A 20098-nucleotide genomic window follows, 5' to 3' on the forward strand; every position below is an offset into this window, starting at 1 on the left:
GTTATATTCACATAACTGTCATAGAGTTTCTGTGTCACTCTAGAGTATTATTGATAAAAATATAGTTCAAAAATGCATTTATATCTATCGGTCTAAATGGGAAGTGGACGCAGTACTGGCTTTATGTTATTTTTGTAGAGGAGTAGTTTTAAAAGACAGTCCTAGTGCTAGATAGCGCAATGCAGATGAAAAAGATGTTGAAAAAATTGCTGGCATTTTCTTCCTGAACATTAGGTTTTTCATTCTAAATGCTTATGCGTTTGATGGTCCAGAGCTCAAGTCATACATATAGAAAATGCAGAATTCACTTGTCGTTTGCCTGGAAGGGGTATCTCGGAGTGCCAAATGTGCTATAGAGTGGTTTTCAAGTGGATAAATGGAACAGGAAACGTAGATCTTTCTGACCACTGAATCCTGTGATGGTAGAAATGATGAACCAGAAGGACTCACATAGAAGCGCTTTGCATCTCTGTTTTTAGTCCTAGCTAGCTGGACCTGATCATCTAGAGCCTGTTGAAAGTATAAAAAGATTGATTTTGTATGTAGTAACTAATAATATCAAACTAAACCACTGTCACTATTGAAATGGGAATTTCCAAGACTAGTTTAGAAATTCTGGCCCCAGCTGAAGTCTGTGGGAGATGTCAATGCAGTCAGGATTTCATTCCTGATTAGATAATCACAGCTTTCCTGCTGACCTGTTATGTGACCGCCAGGGACTCATTTGACCTTAGTCTTACTCCTTCACCACGTCGCTTCCTTTATAGAGACCTTTGAATAGCTTTAACAGAAGAAATAGTGGCACCCAGCTGCGCAGTTGTAGGTATCCCGCACCCCGTCCGGTGCTGTCAGGTGTCCTGCCTCGTCTCCGGCTGTCGCTCCGGAGCCTCTGGCTCTCCCGTAGGTCTTGCGTTACGTCTGGTGGTGCCGTGTGAGTGCCTGGAATACTCTGGGGCATCAAAAATGGCACCAAGGGCAAGGGAATCTCGTCTGTAGGATCTTTTTAAGAAGATTAATGCTTCTAGATGTTTCTAGGTTATTTAATGTTTTTTTCTGACAGTTTTAGTGTAGTATTAAGTGTGGTATTTCCTACTGGCAAAAGCTGTGTTTGATTTTAAAAATAATTTTAATGCACCCCAATCCTGTTTAAAAGTATCAATTAAATACCGCTATAGTTTCTTTCTCTTTCTCACTATGTCATGCTTAATCTCAGTGTTTCTGCAGTGCAAAGCACAGTTCCTGTCACTGCATCTCAAAAAGCCTGAAGGCGTTTTGGTCAAAATCTAATCCATTGCAGAAAGCATCATTTCTCAGCAGAATAGTTATGCAATAGAGAAAATGATTGCATTTGAAGAGTGAGCTCATTTAATGAAAGATACAGCATGGTTATGTGTTTATAGTGATTTTTCTTATATTTGGATGTGTTCAGTGGACTATGGATATAGGTGAAAGTTTGGGTTTATAAATTGGTCAGTGTACTGCTTCTAACCTCCACCACCATCTCATGATGGCTAGCATTTTTTCTATATTTCAGCATTAAACCAACATATAGAGATCAAGGGATGGGATTTTCCACAATGACACAGCAAAATAAATACTGATTTTAACTGGCGCTGGTCACACTACATTACACTAATCCTTTTCAAAACAGAAAGTTTTAAGTGGCTTGATAAGAAGCAAGTGAGGGGTAAAGCTGGTTGATAGAAGAACTCAAAGTCCTGCCTCCAAATCTTTTGCTTTTATCACTACATATCCTTCCCAATAGTGTCTTATTTTCTGGCATGGTAATGACACATTTCTGTTAAAACCTCTTTGGTGAACACCTTCTTCGCAGAAATTTAAGATGACATCTCCAAAAGATGTGATATGCCAACACTAGAACCAAATACTTAGTTCTGACTTTAAACCCCCCCCCCCGCCCCCCCCCAAGTTCGGTTTGATTCACGCGGCTGTGGGAAGCTGCATCCCGCTGTACAAATGATCAGTTCCTTTCCCCAGACCTTATCCTGCGCTATCAGCTTCAACTTTTCCTTCCACAATATCCTTCTTTACACCCCTGTCCTTGTCCTAAGTCCTCTAGTCCCAAGCAAAACTCTTATGGACTTTGAAATATTGCCAGAGTGGTCAAGATCAGACCTAGAATTATTTTAAGTAAATGCAAGGCTTCATTCTTTGAAATAATTTAATCTTTAGATAGAAAAAATTTCCAAGTAAATAATTATATTTTAACTATTTTTTTCCTAAAGACTTGGCCTATCATGCTGTCTTTTAATGCTTGAGTGATGAGCCTGTGAATTCTTGCATCCTGCATTTTTATTTAGTGATTTTCTGTGGAGTTTACATAGAAATGTCCTTCTGGTTTAATATAAACCAATTAGTGGCTGCCATTAAATATTTTGAGTGACTTCTTTTTTTAGTTTTAGAATGCTTTTACTCTCTCACTGAGAAAATTTGAAAGCATGTAAATTGGTATACTACAGAAAGCTTGTATATTAAGCTAGAATATCTGTGGAAAACGTGATTCTTTAGCTTAGTGACAACTTTTTTAAAAACTTCTGCAATTTCTACGTTATGCAGCCTTGCGTGTAGTGCAAGTGCCCGTCTCACTGATGAGAATCTGCACAGCCCCGTTTTGTAGCGCCAACAGCTACAGCTAAGGCTGAGAAGCCCAGAGGAATCGCTTATCGGTCGGCTACTGCAAACCTAAAGTACTGCTGTCAGCTCTACAGGACCCCCAGTTCTGTACTATACCTACACATTTTTCTTACTCAAGCAATAAGCTGTTTCTAACAGATTTCTGAGGGGAAAAAAAACCCCAAATCCTCATATCAAGCAGTCTTGCAGAACCCCATACACTACACTTACCAGAGCAGGTTGATGTTCCCTCCTATTTTCTTTGGCCTCTGGCAGAGTTAACTCAGAGGGTTCCTGCACTCCTTAAATGCAGCGGCCACCGCTTTTGGCCCTATAAGCGGGGAGGGGAGGGGAGTGAGAGAGGGCTTCGGGGATCTGAGCAATGCCATCGCTATCATCGAGCTGAAAATAACATCTGACAAAAGCCTGGCATTTTGTTCCCTTACGTCCACTCGTGAGTAGGTGGACAACAATGCGGCCCCTCCGATTACACCTAAAGGCATTCCTAAATGCACTCTAATAGATCATAAATAAAGACTGAAATCTTATAGTTGCAATTAAATTGCTTAAACGTGAATCATAAAATAACGGTTCCTGAAATGAGGATTTAGTCATAAATGATCACATTGCCAAAAATAATCTAACAAAATAACTATAAAAATAATCAACAACTGATTGTGAGAACCTCTGGGACTCAACAGTCTTAAACCAAACAGAATTTCATTTAGCTGGGTAGTTCATAACTTGACAGCTACAAATGGTTTATATCTGCTAAAAGTTTTAGAGTATGGCAACTTATGCTTGTCACTCTGATTTTTAAATTTGTACTTCTTTCGAGCATCAAGGCTGGTAGCTAATATGTGTAGAGTTTAGCACGTTAAATCATTGCATCTATAAGTAATTACCAAACCTCACTGAGCCCCTTGGAAATGCATGATATTGCAGCCATTTTAGAGATGGGGAGACTAAAGTGTAAAGAGCTTAAAGTTCATTTCTTTACAGAGTGTTTTTTTTTTAAGTGCTTTGCAGATATAGAGGGTAATTCTTATTTTGAAGGGACTTCTGAATTTAGAAACTTCAGTCTTCATGGATTTTGTGATGAGTGGGGGCCAACCTAGGGGTTAAAAACAAGGCTGACAGTGAAGGTCTCAGCTCTGGGACTTTCATGGGAGTGTAAGGAAATTAGATGCTAAATCTATGTGAAAATTCAGGATTTTAGGGGCCCATTCACTGAGACTAATTTGAAAATTCAGTCTTAGGAGTCTAACATCTCTTGACTCTGGAGTCCAGCAAAGGTTTCTGATGTAAGGTTAGGGGCCTAATTTTCCTTGAGAAGAGTCTTGGGCCCCATTTCTTCTCGTTCATTCCTCCTTGGATAGTTCCTGGGACTCTCTTGCTTGTGTTAAATAAGGCTAAATGGTGCGGTGGCAGCTGTGTGTGGTATGAACATCTCCTGTAAGAGGGCCGAGAGGAAGGACTGGGGCGTGACTGAGCTCTCTAGACTACAGGAAGGCGCTAGCAGGTCCATAACCGCGTTGCTGTTTGTGCCCCTGGTCAGCTGGAAGTCAGGAGCCGGGACGTTCTCGAGAGCCGAGTCTTCGTTGATCTTTGCTCTTGTCATCAGCTGGGCTAGTTGGATGGATTTGCACCATAACCAAATGCAGGGAAATCTGTGAGAGAGATTTCCCCCCCCCCCCAAAAAAAAAAAAACTTCAGTAATTGTTTTCCTTTTGTCGGAGAAGTTAAGAGGTAAAGGCAGGGTACAGCCTTTACATTCCTGGTGTTGGCTGTGGCTTCATTTGTGTATGACTGTACTGTGTCAGACGCTGTATCCCCCCCATAAAGAAGGGAATATTATTTACAGGTCCCTTATAGGTGAAAGGAACAGCTGAATGCTTATCGGTTATCGTGAATTTGATATAATCCCAGGTCCACTGTGGTTATCAGGACTTGAAATGGGAGAAACAGACTTGAAATACGCAACTGGAGTGCACAGGTGCCTTAGTTTTCATACTCCTGCAGTGGTGCCGGAGTGTAATGTTTTCTGTAAATCAAAGGTAGGTATTAAAAGCCCTGCTCGGAGAACTGGAACACAGCATATCGAAAACAAAGCTAGCCTGAAGATCAGAGGAACTTTCTTTGAGCTTGGCAACAGAGTAAATCAAGTAGTTGGGTCACTTTTAAGAATAGGTTAGATAGGTGGGAAAAGCTCAGCTAGGCAGAGTGAAACTTGGGTCTTCTGGGGAATTCAATACTTTGAGGAGAGAAAAGGTAGCGTTTCAGCCTGCAAAATGAACAAAGCAAAGGGCTGGGTATTATTAAGCTTGCATGAAAAAGCAAGCAACTGTATTTCAACAGGAGCCAAGGGACACTTGATAGCAAGTCGGGATATACATTCAGCCTTTCACAATAGAGCATAGAATTTGTGGCAAGACCTTTTCCAAAATCTAATTATTATGGTTTGTTTGGTCTACTGCAGTGTCCAGAAATGAAAGTTCTGAAGTTTGTTTCCTTTGCACAATACAAGTTTCTATAAATCTTTGCCTTTGTTCTTACTAGAGAGAAACTGATAGAAGGTGTGAGGAAGGTAAATCTCTGAGTAATTATCGCTTAGAAGAGAAGAGAAGTCTACTCACTGCTGTAGTGAGAATTTCTCTGTTTCACAGCTTTTACTCTTTTCTCATCATGTAGCAGCATTTCAAGTTACCCTATTCTGTCAGATCTATTTTGTATTATGCAAATAATTTTGTATTACTAAAATCAAGCCAGTTAAAACAGCTAACAGTAAGACAAAACTGTTTTGCAGACTAAGTCTGACTCTTGGCTTTGATTTAGTAGTCTGTGAAGACTCTCGCCAGCCCTAATTTGGAAACAGACAGGCATGTTTCACACGGGATGGTGCACACACAGAATATTTCTTTAATTTGTTTGTTACCCCCCGTCATCTAAGTTAAATGTGAGCTGTACGAGGCTTCATCTTTGCTCCTTCATTGTAGGAGAGACTCTTGTATGAATTTAAATTCAGCTGTTTTAACTAACCTGTTTAATGCGAAATTGCAATAGGGGAGAAACAACGCTCGGAAGCTGACATTGATCTTGGCTAGAAAGTAGAAACTGCTAGTACTGCCTCTTGGCTGCAGCCAGACCCTTGTTTCTGTGTGGTTTTCTCTTCCTCGTGTCCTCGTGTCTTCCTCACGGAAGTTTAAGTTAAAATGGTCGCTATTCCACCAGTAAAGCACAGTGAAGGAGCCCCCCTGCCTCCCCCCCCCCCCCCAAAAAAAAAACCCGCACGTACAGCTGATCCAGGTAGACTGTAGCTAATGAGAGTACGGACATTTCATGGAGCAGAAGCCTTATGGTTTCTGCAGTGGCAAGCTCTTGTGACAGATAAATATAAATTTTACACTTTGACCCTCCATTAGGATAGGTAATAGAATTTAAAACTTAAAGTGGGCTGAAAATAGAAGTGCAGCTTCAACTAAGGTTTTGCCTCAGGAATTCTCCAGCAGAAAATCATATTATTATTAATGAATAGCAGAATTTGGGTAAAGAAGGGAGGGAGAAGACTTTGAATTATGTATTTCTTTATGAAACAATTAAGGTTTTCTGTAAAATAAAGTATTCATAATGCTAGAAGTTCCTCTTCACTGTTTCGTCGTTACTTTTGAGGCAAAGTAAACCAGAACGTTATTGAAGTCCAGATAAATTACCTAACCCACCTCTATAAAAGGATAGAATAAAAATGCCTGGTAGTCACTCTCTGACTTTCCAGACTTCAAGTTCAAATTTAAATTTGAATGAAGTTTTGTTCCTGCTGCAGTTTATTCCGGTACCTTTCCCCTGTATAAGGTCATCAGCAACGCCCTTAAGAGGGACATGGGGGTGCCCAAGACCCCTGTCGCGCTCCTCACATCTAGAATCCAGACTTTACGTGGCTTGGGACAGTGAACGGCACTGCTTCAGTAACTACAAGTGTGATTTCTGTCACAACCTGTTTTAGATAGTGTTACAAAACCTTAGGACAAAGGCTATGAAAACTTTACCGTAGACTCGAAGCCTGAGCAGTGTCAAGAGACTCTCCACACGTGTAGTTGTGTAATGTGGCAGCTGCCCCAGCTGCAGCTTGCATCTGGCTCAGAAACTCTGTGTTTAATAAGGTAGGTGGCCTTCACGTTCGTTATTTGGTCTGCCCTGTGTTTGCTGGGAAGCGGGATTCCAGCTAGCATTCGTCTTCAATTCTTACTGAAGTTGTCTGTTAGATTCAGGCTCTGTGTAACTATAAACTATGTAAAATCTTTGTTTTCTGACATTTGGACTTCATTTTCTAGAGGGCTGTAGCGTGACAAGGTTAGATTGAATTCCAAACCTCATAAATAATCTTTTCCTCTACTCACTGTTATTAGTAGATGTAATCTGTAGGGATAATTCAGAAAGTCCAAACTAGTTACTTTAAATCTACTGCTGATGAACTACCATTTTCTCTTTCTTCAGAATACAGAGATAGCCCTGGCTGGCCAAACAAGTGAAGAGATTGCAGTGGATGTACAATGTGTTACTTAACGCTGGTAATTTAATTTGATTAAACAAAAAACTGTCAAAAGTTGACAGTTTGATGTAAGTTTAATCTGAACAAATTGATTAAAAATACAGCATAAATAATTCTTAACTTACATAAACTTGATTAAGATTTCATTTTTTGTTGTTTTTACTAACTTTACAAAAGAGCATTATTGAACACAGGAGCAAAAGAAATTGTAACTATGGCCTTTTTGTTAAGACATAAAATATTTACATGCTCACAGTACTTTCTTTGTGCAAAATATGTACTGACTGATAGACTGTACCTTTCTGTACAAAGTCAATTTCAGCTTACTTTGCATAGCAGAAAAGCAACACAGAAAACACTAGATACATAACTTGGTTGCTATGATAGTTTAGGTAAGCCTTTTCAAAAAATTATTAGACATTGTCTTTCTCATTAAGAGCTGCTTTTAATTCTAAAGCATTAATTAAGGCTATTTCAGTATTGGGGTCTTGCCAATAAATGTCCAAAATAAACATTGTCCATCATGCAATCCAAGATGTGTGCAGTGTGTTATCAGTAATTATGCCTGCTAACACATTCAGCAACTCGATATCCTGAAATTAGTCTTCTGACACTTCAAGTTTTCTTTGAGGAATGTACAAGGTTCCTTGAGAAATTCTATCAGTACCATCTGAATTTGCAGAAAATGAAGATACCGTGTTTGGCCCTCCTGGTGTGCGGAAAAAGTTTTCTTTCACTGTTTGGAGCTCTTGGGGTTCCTTTGGAACACTTGGCTAAAAAGATGAGAAAGAGAGAAAGTTACTTTAATTTTAAAAAAGTGAATTCTAGCTTTAGGTTTCCATGATTTTTTTTAATTTAAAAACCTAACAGCTCTTTACTGAGAAGAGTATATCTGGTTTTATTTATATATATGTGTGTTTGTGTGTATATATATCTGTATATATAAAAAGTATGTTAAAAAATGAAAACCTGTTTCTGTAATCTCCTCCTGTCTCCTTTTTTAATACAAATGCATCTTAGGCAATATAATATTACATAAATACGCAGATTTCTTCCTGTGGAAATTTTTTTAAATCCTCTACCAAGCCTATCCTATTTAAAAAAAAAAACACATGAAATGCAAGTCCTTGAGAGTAAGTTATAAGAGCAGTGAGAAGGAAAGATAAAGTAACCAATGGAGATTTTGTAAATAAATGTCATCTCAAATCTATCCAAAATTTTGCCTTTAAGACAGTTGTCTCTTCGCATCCTGTCATCCTTCAACTCCTCCAAGCTGGCTCCATTTCCACACAACAAAGATGCTGCTTGCTTTTGCTTTTTAACTTGTAATGTGCTAGCCTTCACTGCGCATTACTCCAGCTTTTTTGGGGCAGTGCTGAATTATAAATAAAGTAAGACTGGAAAAAACATTAAGAATTTTACCTGCTGTAAAGGAGTTACTGCACTGTATTTCCCATTCAACTCATGGTCAGGAAGTTGCAATGTATTTTTACTTACCTTCTCTTCTTTCAAGTTCATGCTTTCTGAGCTATGGCTAACATTTTCTGGTTTTGAAGACACTGTCATTTGCTGTAGAACAGGATTTGCAGGAACTTGCACACCAGCAGATATTAGTCCTACATGTTGCAGTGTAAAGTTCATAATTGAAGAACTTGGAGTCTGGGCAGAACTTGCGTTGCTTGAATTGAGACAGGAGTTGCTCAGGACAGGTGCAGCAGCTACAGAAGTTGGCGACAGCATTATATTCAAGGGTGTTATATGAAAAGCAGGAATGTTAACTGCTTTCAGTTCAGATGCTGTCACCGGAATCACACCTGAAGATGAAAAATCAAGTAGGGGAGGGGATTAAAAACTGAGGCTCAGACCAATGCAGTGTGATGTCATGACCTCAGTAGGTTAAGTTTAGCCCATGGTCCTGCAAGACAGAGAACTATATGTATATTTAATTTAATACTCACCAGCAATGGGCGAGCTGTAGGTAGTGTGCTGTAATGAACATATTCCAGCTTTCTCTTTGTTAGAAAAACCTGCCTTGTTGCCATGGTGGGTACACTGAGGAAGAGGAATAAGATAGCCAGATGGGAAAAAAGTCTGGAAAAGAAAGAGACAATCACTTGTACTCAAAGCTGTAATAAGCAACCTTTTTGAAGTTCTTCCCCACAGTTGCACTCCTACTGTCTTGCCCTTAACTCTTTATCTTCTATATCCCCAGGATCCCATATTCCATGCCCTATACTACCTTCTGCTTGAAGTTAGACACAGCTGACTCAAAGCAACACTTCTTAAAATAAGACTGCCATACTCTGCAGAAGTCAGCTGGCTCCACTCCCAGCTGACATCCTCAGTAAGGGGCTGGAAATCCATCCCAGATTAACATGTTACAATTAGACCAGACACAAGAGAAATCTTGATACTGAATACTTTTTTTCTAAGAAAAGAAACATCTGGACCCAGTAATCATCATGTCACCTCATTCTTGCATTGTGTTTTTGTAAGACAAATCCTGGAAGACAACCCATTTGCATTTACAAGTTCTGTTTTGTTGACAAAACTGTTCTTTAATCAAGTTCTTTATAGCAGTAAGTCTAATTGCAGAATACTAAATTTTACTAAAATATAAAAAGCTTTATGTGGTTCTGTTGTAAATTAAAGTAGTTGAAATTAAGTATAGGCAAACAAAGGACTGGGAAGGTATGGAATCTCAACACTGCCTCCATCTGCCAACTTTCCTCTTATTTGTGTATTTACTGCAAACAGAAGAGTCCTACAGTAAATAAGATTTTCAAAGCACATTGAAAAATAATTCAACCAAAATTAATCTATGGACATGTATTTATTATAGTTTTGTGTCTTTGGCAAAGAGCTCTCTTAGAAGCGGTATTTTTTCAGGCAATGCTACAATATGCTGTGGTACCTGACAAACTTTACCTCGTGAGCAGGGATGGCAAATGCCATAGGTATTTCTTGTTTAGTTTTGGTTCTGTCCTCATCTTCCGGAATACCTTCTCTCTTACACTGGTCACAGCAACTTGCCACATTCTGATCTAATTTTTCAGCTTTGTTTTGTCTCTCTTTCTGGAAATCCTCCATTTCATGATTTATCTGCAAACCACTAGAAGGTGGTCTTTCATTTTTAATGGATTCCCCCTTTAAAAAAGAAGTACATATAAAAACATAGGCAGACATTGTAAAAGACAGACTTTACAGCCTCAATTACAGGTCTACAATAATATTTATACGTTTAAAACGTTAGGCTAACGAAGTAAATACTTTTGGCTGTCAGGAAAGCTGCATTTCTGTGACAATTCTCTGTGGACACAGCCTAGAAAACAAGCTTTCTCCTTTCTCCTGATTCTCAAGTTTGTGCTATAAGGATTTCTAGTTACAAGTACAGACAACGGCTTCTACATTATACCCTCTTGCTCCTTTGCAGCTAGTGGATGTTTGATGCAACTGACATTGTCACAGCACACACTGATAACATTTCATGGTTGTTTTGCCAAGCACAATTTAAAGCAGCCTAATAGTTTGCAGGGACACTAAAACAATCAGCAACTGAGCCCAGTGCTGACGGGGAGGGGTGGAAAGTAAACCAGGCCCAGATTTCCAAACTGAAAGTCTGTTCTCTTCATACACCTTATTATTAAGACTATGACAATCCAACACTGGATAAAAATTTTTAGATGGTACCAGGGTTTTGGGACATTGTGTCCATCAACCTTTACATGTCCCCTTTCCCTCCTAACACCATTAAAGCCAAGAGTGAATGCTAGCCCCTTGTATACTTGAACTACCCCAGAATGATTGCATAAATATTCCGATACCCAGCTAAGTCTTGTGATAACGTTTTTGGGAGAGATTGTTTCATTTTGACTAACCTCTAAACACACTGAGACACCTTCTCTGAAATAAAAATTTGGAGTGGGAGAGGGGAAGAGGAAAAATACAGCCTGATTCTAGGTTAGCCTTTCAAAGATATGCACTATACTGTATACTCTGCGTGGTGCTCTGCAAATACGAGAAAAGATTATGTGATTATACTATAAAAAAAAAAAACAACAAACATCAACAGACACAACAAATCATCTCTTCAAGTGTAATGTTATTCAAAATACCAACAGACACTTGCATTAGCAAGCAACAGCAGACAGTACAGTTTTGTCTTTTATCTGTTTTCATACCCTCCAAAATTATTCCTCCAAGGTACAGGAACAGGTGTTCTCAAATGCCAACAGGAAATGTTGTTTTACGCTGCAAAGTTTCTGCAAGTCTGTAGCACAAATGCTCTTAAAGTCAACTAAAGGATTAAGTGTTTACAAGATTACTCCCCAGTCAGGCTTTACGATGAATTTACAAATTTTACATCATCTGATAGGATCCTAAATGACTTTGAAAAGAGTAGGTGGCATCATTGAGCTATAAAATGGGATTAAAAAAAATAATTTAACTTACCAGAGAAGTATCAAGGCTTTTGTCATCACTTCTACACTTTTTAATCAGACTATTCTCTTGTAAGGCTTGTGATCTTTTAAGGCACTTGTGTGAAATAGATTCAGGTTGTACAGTTTGTCTTTCACTAGCTGTCAAGGAGTTTCTCGGATCATCTTTAGCTATGTGATTGTCTCTTTCTTCAGTGGTTATTTTAGTCAGTACTTTCGAATTAATACTTTTAATTCCAGTCACATTAGCACATGGTAGAGGCTGCAACATGAAACTTGGGCTGTATGTTGTCACAGTGTGGGCTTGGGAAGGATGCAAATATATTGCATATGAAACACCCGAATGAGTGTGAGGTAGCATTATTGGTGACACTGAGCTGTGGCTTGGAGGCAAGACACCCAGTGGCTGAGCGGGAGCTGACTTCTGAGCGGGTGGTGCAGTGCGAGGTTCAGGTTTGGAGACTGCCTCGGGGGAGGACTGGTTACATTCCAAAGCCAATTTCATTTTAATCTCTTTTGCTTTCCTAAATATAAATAAATAAATAAATAAATAAATAGCCCTCCCCCCAAATGCACATTTTAATATCTTCATGCAGAAATGCCCTAACTGATTCTGGTTTGCCAAACCAAGACTTAACATGAATTTTTACTTCTCTATCCACTAAACAAAAAACAATAAATAAAAAAAGCCCATGTAGTGTCAGGGGTTACTGATTTTGAGACTATTGCCCAACTCAAGCTGAGCATAGCTTAAACTTAATGGCCAGGGACAAAATAAAGCTTCTCACCATAACACTTGGGTAAACTTACTTTGATTGTCCTTCTAGCTGATGTTTAGAGATCGCTGCAAACTGAGGCATTTTACTTGGGGCAGCTGATAAATTTTGATCGCTACCTGGTTCGAGAGGGAAAACAAAACAAAACCCATAATCTATCAGACTTGGAAGTTAAATTCAGACTCGAGACTGCATTATTTAATGCAGTATGCACATTTAATGAGAAGACAATCAGACTCCATGTTATCAAACTGCAGCCCAGACTTGATTTGATCAAGCAGATGGTAGCTTACATCAAAGAAGTTGCAAAGCCTCAGCTCAAAGGTTTTTGTTTGTTTGGTTGGTTGGTTTTAAAGAGGATACACAACAAGAACATGAACACTGATAGGAAATTTTCTGGCAATTTTACAGAACAGCTTAGATAGGAAAACCTGAAAAAGCAGTTTCTACAACAAATGAGGGTCAGATCAGTTCATAAAGAATCAGCTATACTACACAAACAGAATACAACATCTCAAAAAGTCAAAAGAATAATACATAAAAAAAGATTTTTCCCTTTAAACTCCAAATATGTAATATGCCATCCCCCAGTTTGTTCAGTGTGAAAGAGAAGACAACAGTTTCCTGCAGTATGCTGACTTTGGGCCAGATCTAAATGAACGCATTTACACTGTTGCAACTGTTCAAGCTGTGGCTGGTTTTGATCCACAAAACTGAAAAGAGTTTCTACTAATTGCACAGCTTACTCACTAAATATGGATCATTTTAGATTTGTTTTCACTATAAATCTTGTCAGGTCTCAGATTTACCAGCAGTATGTTTCCCCCATCTGGTTTACTTCTGACAGTTCTTAAAACATGCTTATGTTGTAAGCGTGCATTCCTGCACATCCACATCTCCTACGAGAGGATGGTGAGCTCGACTATTTAATGCAAGACCCTACCTCTGAGTTAAGAACATATTCAAAAAAAGATACGGAAATGTACTATTCTGCTACATACTTGCACTTATTTTAACTGGACTGGTTGGAGCAGATTGGATCTTCCTTCTGTCATTTTCTATACTTTTAACTAATTTTATTAGAGATGGATGCCGAGTAAAGCTTTGCTTGACTCTTGCAGGAAAAAGATTTTTTGAACACTGCTCCTTGGAAGTGATGGATTCTGAAATATGTGGGACCCAGGTTGTAGCAGTGGATTCAAGTTTTGCATCTAAAAGCAGAACAAAACAAAGAGTAAATATTTATAACATGTAGCATCAGTAATTAAAAGAAGCTATTTGAGCCTGGTATTATAAACACTGGAGTACTAGCAGCATCAAAAATGGAAATGTGGAAGTCTCAATAAGAGAATACCCGCTGTGTGGAGATATACATTTGATGTTCTGTGAAATACTAGTATGCTATGCTGTCAAAGACCAAGTACAGCCCCGTAACTGTCAAAGACCTTCTGCTTAGCTTACCCTGTCTTTTGTTCAAAAAATGTTTTCCAGAGGAGAAAACAAAAAAACAATGAAAATCATCAGCAGGACAGAAAATGAAACATACACCTACCCCGAACATTTGGCAAGACCTCAGGTCCTGTCCACTTGAATGCTGGTTTTCGACCTCTCTCCTCCGTAACATGAACTTTCTTGATAAGCTCAAGGCTACTGAGAACATTTGCTATGTCATAAAGTCGCCTAATTTTGGCTGAAATAGAAGAAACAAATGTGAACTATAGCACTTCTGTTTCTTTAACAAGTTACCATCCATCAGACTAGGAATATTACGACATTCTTCTAGCAGCAGTGCAAAAAGCTGTAAAGTTCCTTTAGGAAAACAATTTTGGAGAACAGATACTTATGCTATGAAATAATGTATCACAATGTAAACTTACTATTTAAAATAGAATTACACAGAAAACATCTAAAAAGAATATGCTGATCAGATAAGGTATTACTCTAGATGTAGAAAAACATTTCAAAACAAGTTGCTGGGTAATTAGGCTCTGTGCAATGACCAAACCTACACAAGTTCCATAGTGAAAATAAGTAGCTTAAGAAGCAGGCATACATATGCAAGGGAGGTGTGGGAATATGGAGGTGTGGGAAAGAAACACACTAACACCCAACAGAATAATCATCCTGCATGTTCTTAACTGTTCAGGCTAAGCTATTAGGGGCAAGTTTTAGTCAGCAGTCAAATTACAACCGAATTCTTTGACTGCAAAGTGAATGTGCTTAACCCAATGCTTCTGCTACTGAAAATTTAATGTCTAGCAAGTCGTGGAACTTGAGACTGTGCTTGTTAACCAAGCACATGGTAAAAACACATGATATCTGAAATACAAACACAGGGAAGGAATGCCCTGAAAATGCTTTTATTGTGAGACATAGACATTAACAGAGGAAGAAGAAAGAACAAGAACATAAAAACCCCAGTGACCAGCCACCCACTCACTCAATGTCACCATGATGCAGTGGAAAGGAAATTATGAACTGAAAGCACTGAGGATCAGCTTTCTTATTCCATAGATAGTTTCACAAAAAAAAAGAAGAAAAAGAAAAAAAAAAGACAATGGAGTCTGTCTGAGAATCAAGGATGAAATTTGCAATGAAACCCAAAATTCATTCTTAGTCCCTCAAGAGCAAGCACATTTGTCATTATTACAGGTATAAAGGCCTAGACCTAGAAGCACCTTTTCATTTGAATGGAGAGGAGGAAGTGTGTGGGGAACTGAAAACAGGGTAAAAGAATGAAGAAATAATTGGCAGTTGCAACATTAGGTTTCACTTCCTCTCATCGGTAAGCTATTAACAGGACTTCTACAAAATGTCTTTAGATTTCCAAACTAAGTTATATGACCAGAACACAGATTTGCATGATGCTGGGACATCTTTGCTGAAACGATGCTGAAATCTTTGACAGATCACTTGAGGAAAAAAAGAAAGAAATTGTAACCAATAAGTACCCTCGTGACATTACTTCACGGTGAAAGGATTTAAAGGACTTTTCCTTTCTCTTATATGGCATGTACGAATGACTATGCACAAGTCGGTCCTGATTAAAAACTATGTAAGGAGTTTAGTGAGTTTCTGGAGACTGAAATATTTATGGGAGGAAAGGGATCATTGTAGTTTGCCATCTATGATCTTGTACCAGAATAGTTCATTTAACTTACAGCTGATATTTCTATTTAGAAGAAGATCTAAAAGCAGACAGCAACAGTAGCGTTTTACTTACTTTTAAATTTGCTTTTATCCAGGTCTTCTAACTGGTCTTCTCCGATCAAGATTTTAGCAGCAACTTCAAGGCTTACTATTTGAGGAGTTGATACAAGAAACAGCATCACAAATTTCTGACTCATCACTCGTAAAGACTTGTCTTTCCTGCTATTTACTGATGCTGCAGCAGACAGGGGAAACGATTAAAGCATAAGGTAACATGCCAGCTACAAACAGTCTTAAAACACTGAAGAAATTAAGTAAGAAATATTTGGCAGTAACAATTATTATAAGAACAAACAACACAGCAACTAGTCAGGGCCAACAGGGACTCCAGGATCATGTCTCTAAAATCAGATACTTGAGTGGATACCAAATCTAAGAATGAAGAAGAGAGTGGTGTCTCCCCTTGTACACCTTTCCTATTGTCTGACAACTTGTAATCTTAAAGACTTCTTAACTGCAGACTGTACAATATATTTAACAATCCTTAATGAACATTTCTTCCATGACTCAACCCTGAATTTTAAAAATTCATGGAGTAGTTTCTACTTTTGACATCCAATTGTAACAAATCCCACAATTTAATTGTGTGTTATATAAAAAAATGCTATTGTTAGATAGTTTCACCTGAACACCCTCGTTCTTGCACTGTTAAAAAAAAAAAAAAAAAAAAGCTTCTGTAAGAATGAAATGATTAAGGCCACTGAAAAACAGTAGGGAACTCCCTCCCACCAAGAACAGCTACAGTGCTTTTCAGGCAGTAGCAGTGCATAGATACTTGTAACTACAGGCACATATTATTCCTGACATTATAAAGAAATATTACCAGCACGAAATTCCATCCCTGGGAGCTCAACAAAACACATTTCTGAATGTTCATTTGAGCCAAAAGATCTTGCCATTTCTTCATTTCTTTCACCATCTGTATCAAATTCATGCTCATACTCCCTCTTCTTGATCATCTGTATTTGTTGTGTATAGTTGTTCTCTTCTCCAACTTTTTTCAAGGTCTGCAGGGTTTTGGCGAGATTATGCCGCCCATGCCAAGCATATCTGTTTTTGGCAAGGCGGCTCACCATGTGTAGGCTCTCTAGCACATTCACGATATCATATATGCGTCTACGTTCAACATCTGAAAAAAAAGAAAAGGAAAAAAAATGACATCACCATGACATCTCCACTACATAAAATGGTAGTTTTGTTATACATTTCATTACCTGAAATAATGGTTTACACATAAGAGGGACCAGTTTTTTGTATTTCCCCCATTAATATATTTCTAAGTCATATTAATCAATTCTTCATTACAAAATTTTCCTGAAAATTGCTCTTATAGATCTTGCCAGCATGAAAAAGTAAACAATCCTTGCTTTAGATATGGCAAGGACTTGCTTTTCCAGATATACTTTACAGTACACCTTAAGAATGAAAACTTACTGCTGCCAGCAGAGCCAACAGAAGGGTTTCAAAAAGGCAATATAGCTTGAAAAACCCTGTATTTTTAATTATTTAATTATTTATTATTCATATTAATTTTAATAATTAATTGCCTCAATTCTAAATTGCTTAATTGAATATTTTAGAAACTCACAGCAGACAACTGTTTTGTAAAAATCTGTTTTCATATGTTATTCTGTAAACACACAATTGGCTTTTCTTTTTTGTCGGTTAAATTATCATTTCTTGACTAGTCATTTTCTAAACAAGGTATGTTATTTCATATAGACAATGAAATGGAATAGACATTTTGTTTTCATTTGTAGTTCACCTCTCTTCTGTGTCCTGCAACATATCTGAAAATATACTGACAGCAAAAATTTGGTAGCAAAATGTATAACTGTTAAGTTTCACAATCTGTATACTACCGTAACTTCATAGCTCTTACAGATGAAATAAGCTTGAGCTTAAAGTTGGCAGCTTAGACTCTCATTAGATCATTGGTGTAATTAAACAGTGAAATAAAATGAGAAAGTTGGTTAAATTATCATAGACAGCAGAAAGTGTTTTCTTGCTTTGATGTCATGATGGGACCGGAAGTTGTGGGTTCAGCTTGAGAAACACTAGCTCCTGCCACAGAATTCAAGCCCTAATCTTAGCCATCATTCCTAGATCCCCAAAACTGCAATGGGTTATTTGTGGTATCTCTAATAATTTAATGTTTAATATTAAACATAATCCAGAGCTTCTCAACTCAGTTCACTGAAGAAACTTCAGCTCTTTAAAACAATTGCTGTAAAAATGGACAGCTTAAAGCTAGGTTTAAATGAAAGTTTGGGAGTATGCAGTAAACATTCAAAATTTTACTGAGGAAAAATGTCTTAAATACCAACAGCAGGCTTACCGGCATATTCGTATGAATAAGTATGTAGTAGTATATAGACAAACTTACTAAGCTCTTCTGCTACTTCATCAAGGCAAATGTAATTATTCTCGGCAGCACTGGGATAATTAGGATATCGAGCTAAGAATTTATGACACAGTAATCCTAGACTTTTCTCTTTGCGGCTTGGTTGAGATTTTTCATATTCATCTCCAGATAACTGCTCCTACACAGAAATATGAAAAAGATCTTGTTTTACACAATAAATATATAACTATATATATATGACAGCTTTATATACCAATCAGCCCAACCCTCTGCCTTTGTCCTCAACAGTTGTGAAATAAAACCAGCAAATCTTTGCCTGCTACATGTAACAAGACAACATCCTTATTTTTATGGTAAATACTGCAAAGTCATAGCTGAAAGAAAAAGCTGCAGTATCTTACGGTAAACTATTTATGCTGAATACACAGCCTTCACCTAAGTAAAAAGTAAAGAAAGACGATACCTTTACAACATACCTGCAAACAGTGTTTTGCCTGTAGGACCTCACTTGTGTTGTCCGACAGTCCCCTCCTCTGCTCTCTGCTCCTGATCTCAGGACTAGCTGCACTAATCAGCATTTTAAGGTTGGAAGTGGGTGTCCATGGATCTGCAGCAGGGATTTCCTTGGGCTTTGGGGGTGTTGTGAGAGGCTGGCAGTCAGGCTGTATCTCTGCCAAGACTGAAGGTGAGGTAGCCGATTGTTTCAGAGGGGTTTTCAATACGCTTCTGTACGGCTCAGAAGGATGGTTTTCCTACGCCAAGAAAAAGGGAAACGGACGTTAAAAATGTAAAACGGTAACACTGTACATAATCCATCGGTCGGTAACAGTCAAAGCAGAATAAAGATCGGTTCAATGTCCTGAGTGGCTCAAAGGCGAAGGGCCAGCCTTCGCTGAATTTAAGCCTCCCGCTGAACCAGCGCAACCAGCCAGCTCGCTGCGCCTGGTCCTACCCCACCAAGTCCACGGTGTGCGCAGGTACCTTTCCTTTTACTTCCCTCTAGGCAAAAAACAGCCAGAACGAGTGCTAAGCCGCACCAAAAAGCTGTATAAGGAACGAGTTAAATAGCTTTTATTAAAAAAGGGGGAAAAAGACGGGGGAAAGCGGGGGAAGGGGCAGCACTGCACGTCGCCGACTTCGGGTAGGAGCCGTGCGGTAAAGCTTTAGGCGCTTCCGTCGGCGCTGCGACTAAGAGGCGACGGGTAGGTAAAACCCGGCGTTTTAAGCGCTCTGGCCGAGGCTGCCGGCGCCGCTGTCACCGCGCGGGAGGCCCCGGGCGCGGGCGCCCCGCCGAGGAAACGCACAAAGTACCTTATCGCCGGCGCCCATCTCCGCCCGCTGCATCCTGCCGCCGGCGGGAGCCTCAGGCGGCGCCGCGCATCGCCGGCCCTGCGCGGGGACGGCAGAGAGGCGCGTTAGCGGCGGCCGCGGCGCCCCCTCGGCCGCCTCCCGCCGCCGGGACGTGGCGGCGCCTCCCGCCTCTGGGCCCGGCCCGGCCCGGCCCGGCTCGCGCGCCCCGCGCCCAACGGCCCCGCCCCGCCCCGCGCCGCCCATTGGCCGCCCGCGCCGGGCGGGGCCCTTCCGGGATCCGGTTTAAACATTTGGCGCCACCGTCGTGCCCGGCTAGCCGCCAACCCGCGCCGCGCCGGGAGCGCGCCCGCCCGCCGCCCCTCCGGTACGCGTGAGACCCCGGCGCCGACCGGCAGCGGCTCCGCCGGCGCGCGCGCCTCCGCCGCCCGCGTGAGGGCCGTCCGCCCGCCCCCGGCGCCGCTCGGTGCCGATTTGAATTTAACCCGCTTGTGCCGTCGCCGCAGGGCGGGGCGGCCCAGCCAATGGGCGCGCGGCGCCCGCCGCCGCCCAGCCAATGGGCGCGCAGCGTGCCCGCGCCTTTCCCTCCCGCGGCCGCCGGACGGGGGAAGTTGGGGCTGTGGCCGCGCGGGGGGTTTGGCGGGTTCGCGGCGCGGGAACCGGGGCGCGCGCGGGGCGAGGCCGGGTGGGGGGAGGGGGAGGGGACGGGACGGGATGGGACGCCGCGCGCGCCTTCCTGCCCCAACGGCTGCCGAGGGGGGGCCGCCCTGCCCCAACGGTTGCAGCCGCCAAGGTGCCTCTCCGCGCTCGTAGCCCCCGT

General features: G+C 40.4%; 1 protein-coding gene and 1 long non-coding RNA gene across 3 annotated transcripts in view; one reads left to right on the forward strand and one right to left on the reverse strand.

Annotated features, from left to right (window-relative positions):
* Positions 1–7235: 7235 nt before the first annotated feature.
* E2F8 (E2F transcription factor 8) lies at positions 7236–19781 on the reverse strand. 2 transcript variants are annotated; one of them, XM_064512837.1, is made up of 14 exons: positions 19671–19781; positions 19282–19359; positions 18447–18722; positions 17992–18148; positions 16429–16734; positions 15619–15780; positions 13948–14085; positions 13397–13606; positions 12430–12514; positions 11633–12143; positions 10109–10327; positions 9139–9271; positions 8678–8994; positions 7236–7953 (listed from the first exon to the last, which is right to left on the reverse strand). In XM_064512837.1, exons 2-14 carry the CDS (start codon positions 19312–19314, stop codon positions 7780–7782), a joined length of 2721 nt encoding a protein of 906 aa, XP_064368907.1. In that variant the 5' UTR covers positions 19315–19359; positions 19671–19781; the 3' UTR covers positions 7236–7779. The 2 variants fall into 2 exon arrangements, with proteins under 2 accessions (XP_064368907.1, XP_025950349.2); XM_026094564.2 differs by lacking the exon at positions 19671–19781 and having other exon boundaries at positions 19282–19525.
* Positions 19536–20098, forward strand: part of LOC112979971 (uncharacterized) — a 29016-nt gene continuing 28453 nt past the window's right edge. The window contains exon 1 of the long non-coding RNA XR_010389443.1: positions 19536–19645. This is a non-coding gene — a long non-coding RNA (uncharacterized LOC112979971). The remainder of the gene's footprint in view (positions 19646–20098) is intronic.

Source organism: Dromaius novaehollandiae, chromosome 5 (assembly GCF_036370855.1).
Source record: "Dromaius novaehollandiae isolate bDroNov1 chromosome 5, bDroNov1.hap1, whole genome shotgun sequence".
Lineage (NCBI taxonomy): Eukaryota > Metazoa > Chordata > Aves > Casuariiformes > Dromaiidae > Dromaius > Dromaius novaehollandiae.

Bases quoted from the DNA above. Each gene is read 5' to 3' on its own strand.
- E2F8 (XM_026094564.2), bottom strand. From the start codon at position 19,524: ATGGGCGGCGCGGGGCGGGGCGGGGCCGTTGGGCGCGGGGCGCGCGAG. The intron at 16,735-17,991 runs GTAAGTTTGTCT...CTTTTTTTTCAG, and splicing joins TGAAGTAGCAGAAGAGCTTA to ATGTTGAACGTAGACGCATA. The intron at 7,954-8,677 runs GTAAGTAAAAAT...TCATCTTTTTAG, and splicing joins TGAACTTGAAAGAAGAGAAG to CCAAGTGTTCCAAAGGAACC.